The sequence below is a fragment of the Diceros bicornis genome, chromosome 7, assembly GCF_020826845.1.
Source record: "Diceros bicornis minor isolate mBicDic1 chromosome 7, mDicBic1.mat.cur, whole genome shotgun sequence".
In the NCBI taxonomy this organism is placed as follows: Eukaryota; Metazoa; Chordata; class Mammalia; order Perissodactyla; family Rhinocerotidae; genus Diceros; species Diceros bicornis.
Genome location: NC_080746.1, coordinates 18415674 through 18428549, shown reverse-complemented (window position 1 = coordinate 18428549; position 12876 = coordinate 18415674). Strand labels below are relative to the sequence as shown.

Here is a 12876-nt window from a genome sequence, read left to right as displayed (position 1 = left end):
CGTCTGTCATTCAGGCCGTGCTTGTTGCTGTCTGTGGACCTTTGCACTTAGTATCAAGCTAGAATACTACTCCACCTAGATCTTTATAGATGTCTGTCTTTTTCTCATCATTTATGTCTAAACCAGGGTTCAGCAAGTTTTTTCTGCAAAGGCCCAGATGGTCTCTGTTGTAACAACTCAACTCTGCTGTTGTAGTGCAAAAGCAGCCACAGACAATACATAAACGAATGAGCATGGCTGTGTTCCAATAAAACTTTATTTATGGACACTGAAATTTGAATTTCATATAATTTTCATGTACACGAAATAGTCTTCTTTTGATTTTTTTCAACCATTTAAAAATGTTGACAACCATTCTTAGCTCATGGACTGAACAAAAACAGGTGGCAGGCCACATTTGGCCTGCGGCCCGTAGTTTGCCAATCCTTGGTAAACCATCACCTGAGAGAAGCCTTTCCTGACCGACCACCCTAGTGGAAGTGAAAATAGCCCCCATAGCTGACCCCCATCAATCCTTATTGCCCTCGTTTCTTTATTAATTTGTTATATGTTTATTTTCTGTCTCCACTAGATTGTAGCTTCTTGGGGCAGGAATTTCGTCAGTTCTTCACCTATGTATCTTCAGAGACTAAAACAGTGCCTGGCAATACTTAGTAAATACTTGCTGGGTGATTGAATGCCAGTCACGTTGAATTATGGCTATAGACTGCTATCTGGTCTCTCTTCATTCAGTCTCTTTCCTACTCTAATTCTATTTGTGTGTATATATTTATACTGTTTCCAGAATAAACTTCAAACACAGTTACGCCTTTTCTACGTTTGAGAACCAGTGGTAGCCCCCTGCTGTTTACTGTATCAGCTTTGACCATGGCATCCCAGAATTAACAAGGTTCTGATACTTCATTTGTCTTTTATCTTGGCCCTGCTGTGGCTACCCCTTTCCAACCAAATCAGTTTTTACCAATCCTTGTGTCTCATTTTCCACTACTCCCCATTATGCCCCCCTCCCATTTACTCTTAATCAGCCATTGTCTGTGATTTATTTCCTTCAGAGCTGTGTTCTTAAAACTTTTGTAGGTTGTGAGCCTCTTTGAGAGTCTGAAGAAATCTGTTGTGTCTCTCACCTGACGGATGCCCATATAAACAGAGCTTTCCCTGTGATTTCAGAGAAATTTCTAAGCTTACTCCTACCTATAAACTTTTCAATAATTAAATCCACGTTGAGCTCCTTTCCTGATGGAAGAACATTCCCCTCCATTGTGCTTTGTATTCACTCCCTCCCAGCGCTGACCCCCTGCGCCCCCCCGTCCCTTTTCCACTTATTACTGCTTTGCTTTTGAGGATTTTCAATCTCTTCTTCCCTTCTGCTGTGTTCCCCTTTGGCATATAAACATACTCCACTCAACAAATAATCCCCCCAAGCTGGTCTTTCCCTACCTGGGCCCTAACTCTCCTTTCCCATATAACCGAGTTTTTTCAAGAGGGTAGTCTATACTCGTTTCCATTTTGTCACTTTGTACTCACACCTCAACCCACTGCAGTTTGGCTTCTCCTTCCTCTAACATTGCATTGAAATTGGCCTTGGTAATGTCACAGGTGGCCTCCCAGTTTTGATATCCCGCTGTACAAGTTTCAGTCCTTACCCAACTTGACCGTCCCTTGATATGTATTCTTCCGTTGACTGTTTTGTACTTACCACGCATGATCTTCCTCCTTGGCCATTCCATCTCCTCTCCTTTCTTGGCTTCTCTTTCCTCTGTACGTGGTTAAGTGTAGGTATTCCTCATGGATCTGCCGCTGGCCCTCCTTTTCTCTCAGTAGTCTCTCCCTGGGTGATTGCATGTATATGTATGGTTTGAGCATTCATATATTCATTGAATCAGATGTGTTTTCTCCACATCATTATAGCTTACTACTTGGATAGACATTTCAAATGCAAATGTCTGAAGTGATCTCCCTTCCCACTCCTATAAACCTCTCTTCCTTCCTGTATTCCCAATCTTGGTAAATATCACCATAAAGCTAATCAACTGAAGCCAAACACCGGCAAGTCTTTATTGATTCTTTCCATTCCCTTAACCCTTTGTATCAAACCCTTGTCCTTTCCCTCAATCCCCAGTGCCAATGTAGTCATTTTGTAACTGTTCTTCCTGCCTCTGGTTTTAAAGGCAATCTCGACTTCCCTACTGCTGTCATGGTGATCTTCTGAAAATATAAATCTAATCATGTTTCTCTCCTGCCTGAAAGTATCACTGATGAGCTATAGCCTTCAGGATGAGGCCCACACATCCTTGAAGATAAACTTCAAACACATGAAGGCATTTGAGACCTTTCATGATCTGCCTCTGCCTTTTTGTCCCCTCATGTCCTATGCCCCTTTCCCTTTTCAGGTAGGGCCTAGGCCATACTGAACTGTTTGTCATTTCACTCCATGCCATGCTCTTTTGTACCTCTGTGCCTTTGTATGTCTTATTCTCTCTGCCTGCACTATCTCCCCCCCAACCCTGATTTATCACCCTTCAAAAGTTAAATTACGTTTTCATCCTTTCTACAGTGACTTTGCTGACCCTTTCTCCTTTACAGGGTTAGTCGCCTTTCTGCTCTGCTTCCGTGTTCATTCCTCTAACGGGTGTATTCCTCTAGCATAGCAGGCAACACTCTGTATTCCATTAATTTAATCACCCATTCTTGACAGACTAGCAAGTCCTTGAAGGCAGAAGCTGTCTTTTATCTCTGTCTTCATTCCTTAACCCAGAAATGGGCTCGCATATATTTGAATGAATGAATGAATAAATGAATTGGTTTAGTCTGCCCTACCAGCCTGAGGACATTCTCCCTATGCATTCTTTTTTTTTATTTAGTGTGTTTTGTGTGTGTGAGGAAGATCAGCCCTGAGCTAACATCCATGCCAATCCTCCTCTTTTTGCTGAGGAAGACTGGCCCTGAGCTAACATGCGTGCCCATCTTCCTCCACTTTATATGGGACGCCGCCACAGCATGGCTTGAACAAGTGGCTTGTCGGTGCGCGCCCGGGATCCGAACCCGGGCCGCCAGCGGCGGAGCGCACGCACTTAACCACTACGCCACAGGGCTGGCCCCTCCCTATGCATTCTTTTTTTTTTTTTTTTTTTTATTTATTTTCCCCCCAAAGCCCCAGTAGGTAGTTGTATGTCATAGCTGCACATCCTTCTAGTTGCTGTATGTGGGACGCGGCCTCAGCATGGCCGGAGAAGCGGTGCGTCGGTGCGCGGCCTGGTCCGAACCCGGGCCGCCAGCAGTGGAGCGCGAGCACCCAACCGCTAAGCCACGGGGCCGGCCCTCCCTATGCATTCTTAAAAGGAAGAATTATATTGTCTAATTCTTTGGAGTTTACCAGTATTTCCTACTACAGTGCTATTGCCACAGTAGGTACTTAATGTTTTTAAAGTTATTGTATTGCATTTCCTTTACTTTCATTATACACACATTTATTGAATGCCAAATGTGTGCCAGATACTAGGAACACAAAAATGAATACGTAAACTGTCTCTATCCTCAAAGAGTGAACACTCTAGAGAAGGAGACAAACATGTAAACACATTTTTTTATCCCTTATGCTAATTAAATACTAGTAATTATGTGTGCATGTCTTTATTTTTATTTATTTATTTATTTATTTTTTCCCCAAAGCCCCAGTAGATAGTTGTATGTCATAGCTGCACGTTCTTCTAGTTGCTGTATGTGGGACGCGGCCTCAGCATGGCCGGAGAAGCGGTGCGTCGGTGCGCGCCCGGGATCCGAACCCGGGCCGCCAGCGGCGGAGCGCACGCACTTAACCACTACGCCACAGGGCTGGCCCCTCCCTATGCATTCTTTTTTTTTTTTTTTTTTTTTTTTATTTTCCCCCCAAAGCCCCAGTAGGTAGTTGTATGTCATAGCTGCACATCCTTCTAGTTGCTGTATGTGGGACGCGGCCTCAGCATGGCCGGAGAAGCGGTGCGTCGGTGCGCGGCCTGGTCCGAACCCGGGCCGCCAGCAGTGGAGCGCGAGCACCCAACCGCTAAGCCACGGGGCCGGCCCTCCCTATGCATTCTTAAAAGGAAGAATTATATTGTCTAATTCTTTGGAGTTTACCAGTATTTCCTACTACAGTGCTATTGCCACAGTAGGTACTTAATGTTTTTAAAGTTATTGTATTGCATTTCCTTTACTTTCATTATACACACATTTATTGAATGCCAAATGTGTGCCAGATACTAGGAACACAAAAATGAATACGTAAACTGTCTCTATCCTCAAAGAGTGAACACTCTAGAGAAGGAGACAAACATGTAAACACATTTTTTTATCCCTTATGCTAATTAAATACTAGTAATTATGTGTGCATGTCTTTATTTTTATTTATTTATTTATTTATTTTTTCCCCAAAGCCCCAGTAGATAGTTGTATGTCATAGCTGCACATCCTTCTAGTTGCCATATGTGGGACGCGGCCTCAGCATGGCCGGAGAAGCGGTGCGTCGGTGCGCGCCCGGGATCCGAACCCGGGCTGCCAGCAGCAGAGTGCGCGCAGTTAACCGCTAAGCCATGGGGTCGACCCCTATGTGCATGTCTTTAAAATGCAACATCAAGACCTTAGTATTTTAGACCTTGTAGCAGTAGACACAAAGGGAAATGTGCCAGCAGAAGTGATAGCTAACTGGAATAAATTCCCAAAGGAGAAGTGTTACTCTTTTTTAACTAGAGCTGCTGAGATGGTCAATATGCCTCCTCGATGTTTCTTCATCTTCTTTAGTTGTTCTTAGTAATTTGCTTTGTTCTCCTGTGGCCTCCTCATGTGATAGAACCATATTTGATGATACCAAAAGTTAGAAGCCTTCAAAACAAAGAATTTCAAACAATTAGAGTATTGGGGTGATTTTGATACTGTCTGTGGTTATTGATGTTATTTTCAATTGATAAATCAATAAAGCTTTGTAGTTTAAGAAATTTGATTTTTCAGACTCTTAAGACTAAACATTTTGGAGATAGAAGAATGCTAAGAAATGGTTGCTGAAGGGCATGTATGCTAAGAAATGGTTGCTGAAGGGCATGTTTGAGATACCTACCACTGAATCCAGTGCTCTGAAGTGCTGAGGAGTTTCTTGCTAGGAAAGAAAGGAGAGAGGCCGGCCTGGTGGCATAGTGGTTAAGTTCAGGTGCTCCGCTTTGGCAGCCTGGGGTTTGTGGATTTAGATCCGGGGCATGAACCTATACACTGCTCATTAAGCCATGCTATGGCAGCGTCCCACATACAAAATAGAGGAAGATTGGCACAGATGTTAGCTCAGGGACAATCTTTCTCAAGCAAAAAGAGGAAGATTGGCAACAGATGTGAGCTCAGGGCCAATCTTCCTCACCCCCAAAAAAAAAAAATTAAAAGAAAGAAGGATGTGTGCAGAGGCATCCTAGTCCTTGTTCATCTGCAGCCTGAACTGGCCAAACTTGTTTAGAAGAGTTTTCAAAGTAGTTTTGGAAACTCCACCTTAGCTTGGGAGGTGAAGAACTCCATGCGAGTGATTTTTGCTCTGACTATAGTGAATTGGGAAGAATTTAAGGGAGGAACTCAAGTCTGTATTTTAGTTAGGGGAAGGGAGGAAAAGGCATTGAGGTCCATCAGTTGAAAGTTTATCGGATCATTGGTATTACTAGGAACTGTGTCCCATCTAATCACTGCAGATGATTTAGGTCTCGATTATCTAAACTCTCTCTGATTTCTAATGCTGGAGTGGTGCCTAGTTACAGTACTGAGGAACGGAGATAGACATTGCCATTTTGAAATTTGTTGAATATTTCTCCATGAACCAAATACTAATATAAGAGGAAGAATGAACTATTCCAAGATTCAAGCAAATTTTTTATTCCAGAATATGAAATATATGGTATTTGATCCTTCACTGACATTTTAATGCGACTTTGGGTTTTGAAAGGAAAGCTGAAATTGTGCACCTGCTTGTCTGCCTTAGATACTTCTTGGGAGCAGGAATCATGTCCTACTCTTCTTTGCTTCTGGAACAGATAGCATATACATGGCAAGCATATAAATGGTTTTTGAATGAATGAATAAGTAAAAGAAATAGTGCTTGGTTTGAAAAGTTGTCCTAGTAGTACATAATTCCTTGAAACACAGAATTTCATGTATTTTTCTAAAGTGTCTTCATCACTATATTTTATATGTAAATATTATTATCTGTAGTACTTATTTTGGATTCACTTAGGGTCTCTTGTGGAAAAAATATGCCTGTTGCTTCATCACTTACAAATATAACCAGCGACTAAAGAATTAAAATTCTGCTATTAAAATAAAAATCCTCAAATGTTAAAATATTTATGAGTAAAGTAGAATTTGCTAGTAAAGGTATGCTTGGAAATTCTCAAATAACTGGTTACCCTAGAGTTAAGGGTAAGGGTAATAAAGAAATTCTACACACTTATTATTATTACAATTAGATTTCACTTAGGAAGTGACATTAGATAGCTTCATTGCTTCTTTTTTTTTTTTTTGTCTAAAGCCCCAGTAGATAGTTGTATGTCATAGTTGCACATCCTTCTAGTTGCTGTATGTGGGACACGGCCTCAGCATGGCCGGACAAGCGGTGCGTCGGTTCGCGCGTGGGATCCGAACCCAGGCCGCCAGTAGCGGAGCGCGCGCACTTAACCGCTAAGCCACAGGGCCGCCCGCTTCATTGCATTCTTAATCACTGGAAGCTAAACATGATTTAACGGTATTTTAAAGTGCTCAACTTGACAAGGATATTTTTCTATCTTTGGAGGTAAGAAAGTGTTAAAATCTTGGTGATCTAGTCTCCAAAGACATCATGGTCCGGAAGGAATAGGCTTGATGGCTCTGGTTTGTACTCTGTCTTGGAATGCTGTGCTCATTGGAGACAGCCATAGTGAAAGGAAAAGTATGTGTGATGAATGGCTCTTTGGGCCCAGTTCCCAGGAATACTTGGTCACGTGTGGCGTGGTGTCTCCTGTAACCTCTCTCCCCAGGGCTGTCCAGGCTTATGATGCCACAGTGCCAAACATGGATTTAATTGCAGCTCCTTTTGTAGTCTTTTTTGTGGACATTTTGCCATAGCCTTTTGATTTCTAGACAAGTCTAAATCCTTGGGAAGCCAGCACTGTTTACTGCATCTTTCAGGAACCCCACTTGTTCAAACGGGGTGATGGGAGCCAGATGAGAGGCAGGAAGGACTTCAATTGAGCACCCTCTTGGAGCAGTTCTTTCCCAGTGCTTTCTCGACTTGGCTTTCCTTACAATTTTTTAGAGCCCTTACATGGAATCAGAAGTTCAGAGTTAGAAGCTGAGTTCTTTAGCATAACAATGATGGCTTTTGTTTTTGGCTAAACTGTCTGGATTATTTAAACAACAGATACTTATTTTTTTAAGCATGCTTCAAGAAGTCAACCTGTTTTTCAAGTGAAAAGAAGTTCTTGGGTGAAAGTATGGTCTTTTTTGACTACTCGTTCTTTTCTTATTCCAACTACAAGACCATAAGGAAAGAATTAATGCTTTCTGTCATTTTGGAAACGTTAAACATTGGCAGAGTTAGTTAAATTACTGCCTGACAGCTCAGTAGTACTCTGTTTGGAGCACACTGCAATTAGGATTATATAGTTACATTTTGTGAAAGTTTGAAATATAGAAGAGTGACTTGCTAAGGTTGTTGATGATGAACATAGCAATGTGGATCTCTTGTATTTCTTTTGAAGATTAATAATCTTTCATTACCTCGCCTGTTGGTTATTGTATGTATAGTTGCTAGAACTATCTCTCATTGCAGGATTTGAAGCATAAAATTCATGTTTTGAGCAATGTAGTCCCCTGGTAAGTGTTGGGAAATCCCCAGAAGTCTTTGTGAAATACATAGATTAGCAGGTTGTTCCATGAGGATAATGCAGGAAAAGAATGAATGAAATCAGAAAATTTAAGGATCTGAAAATGGGCAGCATATTACTTTAACAGTAGCTGAAAGAATAGCCGATACTGTATTGTAGATGATTTATTTGATTCCTTTAAATATTTATTTATAGTTTTAAATTATAACTACTATGGTAGGAAGTTCTTTGTAACTAACTGTGTGACGTTGGGCAAGTCATTTGGCCCCCCAAAGCTTCAGTTTCTAAAACCACATCAATAATAAGAACTACAATATGGATGTTGCCTTATAGTTTTCTGAGTAATTTTACATAAATTACAAAATTTACATGTATTATTTCATTTACTTCTAAAACACTCCCATAAATAAAGAAATTGAGATATAAAAATAGTAAGTGACTTATCAAATACCACATACCCTGCAAGTGCTAGAACCGACACCTCAAACAAGTCCTTCACTCTCCTCAGTGGTGTCACGTGCCAACAAGTGAGTGGATTGGACTGATCCCCTCTAAAATTCTAAGACACTGTAGTTTTTTTGTCTTTTGATTTTTTTACAGCATTTGAGGCAGTGTACCATGGCCTATTTTATTTGTCTGCTTTTTTCTCAAAGTTCATTTTAGGATTACTATTTTAAATATCTTTTTTCTCCCCAAAAGTACATTTGAAAAATTAACAATGTGGAATTTCCATTATTGTGATAAGAGTTTTGGATCAATTGGGTGCTTTTTGGAATGTTGTAGCTTACAAGTGTAAACGCTGAAAATCATTCCAGAAATTTATTTAGGGTTAAGCCCCACATGTCTAAGGTTGTCCTAAGTTGTTTTAAGATTAAGAGATAGATTTTTTTCTTATTCACAAATGATGTTAATTATAAGAATTTACTTTAAATTTTATTTAATGATGAAAGAAGAGACTGTGTAAAAAGTACTCTAGTATGTATGCCTTAAATTTAGGTTTAACACATTCTTAGAATTATAATACTTTTCCAACAAATCTCTTTGAAGAGAATAATTGCAGTTATTTTCTTAAATAAATACTTTAATAATTGTAGCAATCGCAGAGCAAAACTCATTTTTTGATTCTAATAAGAATTGTCTCTCAGTTGCCTAGTATGCAAAGTCTTGGCCTCAAATGTTTTGCTCCTCAAGAGCGTTTAAATTTAAGAGCTGAACCTGCTAATTTGTCTAAAAGGTTGCATGTGTATTTTCATATATTCCTGGTTAATAAGTGGTTAAACAGATTAGCACTAGCACCTGACTCTAGCTTTAAACTAACTGGGGAAACAACTCTTCGGAAAATCCACAGATGTTGTGCACGTGCACGTGGTCTTTGCTCTTGAGAGGAAAATTTGTGGGGCTTTAATTGTTGGAACTTAGTTTGGGGCTTATCAGTATAAATTGGAGGTTCAAGAAAAATCTGTGTTTCATTCCTTATTTTGTTCTCATTTTATATGGATTTTGTTTCTGAAATTTGAAATTCTGTCTCTCTCATCTCTCTTTGGAAAGAACTCGTAGTCTCTGAATCAGTGAATTTCTGTTAATCAGTTTGTCTAAGTAGACCATCTTTCTTGAGAACTTGTCCAAAATAGGTTAAATCCTTAGTATATTTTTCAAAGGGCAGGTTAAAAGTTAGAGGTAAGGAGAAGTTTTTGCTTTTTGCCTTTTCCAAGTATAAACTGAAAATAAGATGCTTCCTTAAGTTATTCTTGAATGTGTTTCACCCTATATGTGGTCAATTCATGATCGCTTTCACAAATGCTGCTGCCCACCATTAAGTCTCTCATCACAGGGCATTTTACAATGATGCCATACAATGCATGTTGAGAATCTTTGGATCTCAAATGTACAGACATCACATCTAACTGTCAATTCCTGAGTTAAGGAACTGACGATTATGGCAATTTCAGTCTCTATTAATATTTAGTAGTCAAGAGATTATGATATTGTTTATGTCATTCCTTATGTGTCTGTAGACTTAACTACTTGTTGAAAAGATGTGTTTGTTTTATTGGGGCTGTATATTTCTGCCATTGTACTGACTTGCTTATTTGAATTAAAGTCGTTCTTTAATTGTTTTGGGCTGTATCTATAGTTTGAAATTTAGGACTATCCCCTGTGTACTATGCACCAAAGATGACATTTCAATGCATTGTTCAATTACTACACAGCTCCTATTTGTCTGTAATGAAGCTGAATGACTGGGTCCATTTATTTCAATATTAGTTATTTTATGCATCTGTATGAATGATAATGATTAATGTATAGAGGCTAATTTTCCAAATTCATTTGTGTCTCCTCTGGGCATTTCTATGGGACATGTTCACATACATTCTTGTTTCTGATTTTAAAATAATTTTCCTTTGTTGTAGGATGAGCAGTTCTTAGGTTTTGGCTCAGATGAAGAAGTCAGAGTACGAAGTCCCACAAGGTCTCCTTCAGGTATGGCCAATTAAGCGCATGATGCCTTTGAGTTTTGTTTAAGACACTGTGGCTTCTCTTGCCTTCTTTGCATGTAAAAGATGGTCTTAATACTTGGGTTTTTTTGTGTGCATCCTTCACTTTTCCCTCACACTAAGTAGGAAATGGCTTATGTACTAGACCTCTTTACAGGACTCTTCTCTGTCAGGGCTCTTTTGGTTTATTCTTTATTATGCTTCTCTATGGGAACCTCTTGAGGAGTAGGGGGTAGATTTCCATGGAATGATTGGAAAACCTGGTGGGTAAATTGAAGGTAACCTACTAAGAGCATCCTCAGATTTATGTTTTTGAATTATATGATAGTACATATGGCTTTGAGGATAACTTGGCCATGGTTTTTTACATATGAAATTTGGTCTACTGTTGTCAAAGAACTAAAAACAAAATATGGCACTGTATGAAACTATTTTACCTGATCCTTGAAAGGCTGTATTAAAATAAAGAAAATAAAAATGATATGGGGTGTTTCCATTTATAAGCAGTATTTGTCATTATTCTCACCAAGAAAATATCTGGAATGTCTTGAAATTCTAGACTTACAGCAGTCTCCTGAGAGATGATCCTCAGTGGAAATAACATTTAATGGCTTGCAGAATTCTGTTCAATATAGGAGAGGGCTGTAAATCTTTTGATGAAAAAAACATTCCCTATCTGTGCTGCCATTCTGACTTCTTGTATGGTTTTCTTTGATTTTTCTGTGGATAGACAATCTAGTTAAATATGATGTTGTTAGCTGTGTTTTTGCTCTTTGACATTGACTTAGTCTGTGATGTTTGTTAGCATTTGGGTTTCATTTAAGTCATCATATGTTATATAGGAATCTAATTCAAACACCCAAGTTGACAGTTTTTCCTTTCTCAAATGATGGTGGTATTGCTATTCTAGTTGGGAGGACTAAGCCAGCAGTATCCCAGTGTCTGTGCCTTTAGAGAAGAACAATGTTCTCATTAGGACGTGATGAAATCTTAAAGCTTCATATTAGAAAGTGATTTTAGAGATCTGGTCTAACCTTTCATTTATAGATGACAAAATGAGGCCCAGAAAATACATGATGAGCAGTTCCTTGTAACTGATTTGTGAATTCTTTGAATGTGGTGTGAATTATGGAAGTCAGCAGCAGAGCTGGACTCTTCTCTGTTCTGCTTTTTCTACTTGTCCACCAAAAGTTTCTTTTAAAAGTTGGATAGAAGAGGTTTTCAGAATTAATAAAGTCTTAATGAGTGGCCAGGTTCAAGTCTACCATTGATGATAAGGAATCTTGTGATGTACTTTTGGGTAGGAATTTATTTTGTTAATTCACATCCTTTCTTGATGGTTTCCTCTTAAGTTTTTTTCTTGACTGTCAGTCTATCCTGAATATTGTCCTTTTTTTTTTTTTTTTAAACCATCTAGATAGGCTTCATTATTTAAGAAATAAAACATAGTTTCTCTGCTGTCTCCTAGTCCATTACTTTTGTTGTAATTAGTATATATTGAGAATGGAATTGTGAATTCTTAATCTATTAAGGGAAATCTGAAGTTAATTGGTGAGGAAAGCATTTATATTTAGAAAGCTCAACAATAAGACCTTTGTTGGTTTCTGTTCTGTTAGAAAGTTGGTTCCATAGTCTAAAATTAAAATGTTCATTGTAATGGCATAAATCTCTTTTGGTGCCAGTTAGGGGATGTTTTAGTCTCAGAAGAATGTTGAGTCATATAAAACGTTGAAAAATCATGAGGGAAGAGAAGATATGATAGACTAGGCAACTCTTAATACATTTAGAAAAAATAGGTTTATACAGAGAATTTTAGAAAACAGCCTTGTTTTCTTAAGTCTCTTGATAAGTAACAGATTGAGCTGATTTATAAATTAGAAAATTCCTTTTATTTAGAATAGAAGAAATCAGATTTAATAAATTGTTGATTTGCTCTTGACATCAATAAAGGTTAAATCTTTTTGTAACTTTGGACTAACTACTTCAAGAACCTGCAGGTAGGGGAATAGATTAATGGACACATCATCATGTCCTTTCACTGAGTATTTCACTGAGTTCAGTGATCTTATTCTGATGTCTCATGAATGAATATTTTTCTATTCAGGAAAACTTTTTTAGTTTACTTTGGGAAAACAGATTGAAATTATAGGAAGCTGAGTTGCACAGGAGCCTTTTCCTATAGAAGCTGGTATGTTATTGATTGGAGAGCACCTTGTTCAAATTTATTAAAGCCAAAATTCTGCATTGAAAAGATGGGATGACTCACTTATAGCTAACACTCAAATGTTAACCTTGGTGGCTAGGATATGGAAAAGGTAGTACAGATTTTTTTTTTAACGTATTTTTTTGAAAAAGCTTTGCTCGCCTAAAGTTGTAGGAAAATTAGTTTTGTATATTAACTGCTCAGTTGAAAACCTCTTATTATTATCTTAGTTTTTCTATCAAAAAAGTAGTTAAATGTTCTTTTAGGTGGAATGTTATTTATTTGATTTCTTGAGGCAAGTTTTTGGTGAAAAGAA

General features: G+C 38.5%; 1 protein-coding gene across 7 annotated transcripts in view; it reads left to right on the top strand.

Annotated features, from left to right (window-relative positions):
- KMT2A (lysine methyltransferase 2A) overlaps window positions 1-12876 on the top strand; it is an 81741-nt gene that overhangs the window by 15219 nt on the left and 53646 nt on the right. For all 7 annotated transcript variants that reach the window (XM_058545092.1, XM_058545091.1, XM_058545090.1 and 4 more), the window contains one exon: window positions 10274-10343. In XM_058545092.1, the coding sequence (XP_058401075.1) occupies window positions 10274-10343 (70 nt within the window). The remainder of the gene's footprint in view (window positions 1-10273; window positions 10344-12876) is intronic.